Source organism: Fonticula alba (assembly GCF_000388065.1).
Source record: "Fonticula alba strain ATCC 38817 unplaced genomic scaffold supercont2.38, whole genome shotgun sequence".
NCBI lineage: Eukaryota > Rotosphaerida > Fonticulaceae > Fonticula > Fonticula alba.
The window spans coordinates 7,264-9,139 of record NW_009243008.1 but is presented as its reverse complement, the minus strand read 5'-3'; the positions used below and the strand labels follow the sequence as shown (position 1 = coordinate 9,139).

The window sequence follows — 1,876 nt, the reverse complement described above, 5'->3', positions numbered from 1 at the left end:
GTGTGTACGTGTGTGCATTTGCGTGTGTACGTGTGTGCATTTGCGTGTGCATTTGCGTGTATATGTGTGCATTTGCGTGTATACGTGTGTATATGCGAACACGCGGATATGCGAACACGCGTGTGTGTGTGTGTGCGTGCGTATGCGTGTGCCAGCCCTCCGACTGCAGTATGCCGCCGGCGAGGCGGCCCGGCGAACGGCCGATACCTGGCTGGCGGCCGGCCCGCGCCAGCCGGTGCTCACCTGCCGCGTCAGCCTGCGCCTGGCCCTGACATTGCTATACCACCTGGAGCAAGCGGCCACCTGCCTCCGGGCGCTGCTGGGCCGGCCGCAGGATGCCGAGTCCCTGGTGGACAGCTTCCTGCTGTATGGTGACGCCTGAGCGCCCGGCGCCGGCCGCCTCGGCGCCCGACGGCCCCCCCTCCCCCCCTCCCTTCCCCACGCACCCCAGTATCAACCCCGAGGACAGCCAAGCGAACATAGACGACACATGGGTGTGCATTGTTTGGGGAGTTGTTTTTTCGAGTAAAAGGGAAGAGGCTCGGCGCAGGCGCAGACATCATAGGAAACCCGGCATCGCCCCCGAGCAGAGGGGGGGGGGGAGGGAGAGGAGCACAACGGCGAGGGGGGAGACTGCCCCCATCGCACGCGCGCATCCTTACGCCGAATCATTGCACGGATGGCACCGGGCAATGGTGCCGCCCACCTGGGCGAATGTCCCGCTGAGGGGCTCCTTGCAGGTCTGCAAAGGCGAGGGGGAGGGAGGGGGGGGGGCATTAGCAAGCAAGCCAGGAGGAGAGGAAGAGGGCCCCCCGGGGAAGTACGCACCTCGCACACAAAGCACCCCGGGTGGAAGTCCTTCTCCATGGCCTTGAGGCAGGGCCCGACAATGGGCGACTCGCAGGCGGCGCACATGATGCCCCGGAGGAGGTGGTAATGCACCTCGCAGTAGGGCCGGTCGTCGATGCGGTAGGCCTTGGCGCCGTGCAGGGGGACCGAGCAGGTCTCGCACTTGAAGCAGTCCATGTGCACCCGGGAGGCGCCCCAGTTAATGTGCTCCGAGCCGGCCAGCACCTCGGCGCACATGTCGCACCGGGGGGAAAACAGCCGGTGGTAATCCTCCGGGCAGTAGGGCAGGCCCTCGTGCAGGATGTACGCCTCGTGGGCGCTCTTCTTGCACTCCGGGCAGGCGAAGCACCCCGGGTGGAAGGAGATCGCCGGGCCGGTGCCCTGGAGCACCTCCGGCCGGACCATCTCACCGACGATGATCTCCTTGCTGCAGGGCGGAGGAGTGGGAGGGGAGAGTGGGAGGGGAGATGGGAGGGAGGGGGGTATAAAAGGCAGGAGGAGAGCACAAAAGGCAGGAGGAGAGCACAAAAGGCAGGAGGGGAGTCCGAACGCGGTCAGCCCATGTGCAGACGGCAATGGCAGGGAGCAGCATGCAAAAGAAAAGGCCGGGCGTACCAGCCGGAGCAGGAAACCCCGAAGGTCTTGGCGAAGTCCTCCTCGCAGTACACCTTGCCCAGGTGCTCGACATAGGACATGTCGGCGAAGGGGGCCTGGCAGACGAAGCACTTGAAGCAGGCCTGGTGGTAGCGCCGGTCGGAGGCGCTGGTGTACTGCTCCTTGGCCTCGAGGGTGTTGTTGCAGCCGGAGCAGGTGAAGGCCCCGGCCTCCAGCTGCGACTGGAAGCTGTTGAGGATGTCCTCGAGGGAGTTGAGAACCGCGTCGTTCTGCGCGGGGCGCGGGCGGGCGTCCGGCCGGCCGGGCAACGGGGTCGCCAAAAAATAACAAGAGTCAGGAGGGTGGGGGCGGGGAGACAGGGGAACATTAGTCGGAGGAAGGGCGGGACAGGCATCGTGGGGGGGGGGGGGGG

General features: G+C 65.9%; 2 protein-coding genes across 2 annotated transcripts in view; one reads left to right on the top strand and one right to left on the bottom strand.

The window, feature by feature from the left end:
* Window positions 1-142: 142 nt before the first annotated feature.
* On the top strand, window positions 143-382 carry H696_06249 (hypothetical protein; the record flags this gene model as incomplete). Its single annotated transcript, XM_009499994.1, has 1 exon — window positions 143-382. The coding sequence occupies one exon, from the start codon at window positions 143-145 to the stop codon at window positions 380-382; it is 240 nt and encodes a 79-aa protein (XP_009498269.1).
* A 276-nt stretch (window positions 383-658) lies between these two features.
* Window positions 659-1,876, bottom strand: part of H696_06248 (hypothetical protein) — a gene marked incomplete at both ends in the record, with an annotated part of 3,525 nt that continues 2,307 nt past the window's right edge. The window contains 3 exons of the mRNA XM_009499993.1: window positions 659-742; window positions 829-1,276; window positions 1,465-1,733. Coding sequence (XP_009498268.1) covers window positions 659-742; window positions 829-1,276; window positions 1,465-1,733 — 801 coding nt within the window. The remainder of the gene's footprint in view (window positions 743-828; window positions 1,277-1,464; window positions 1,734-1,876) is intronic.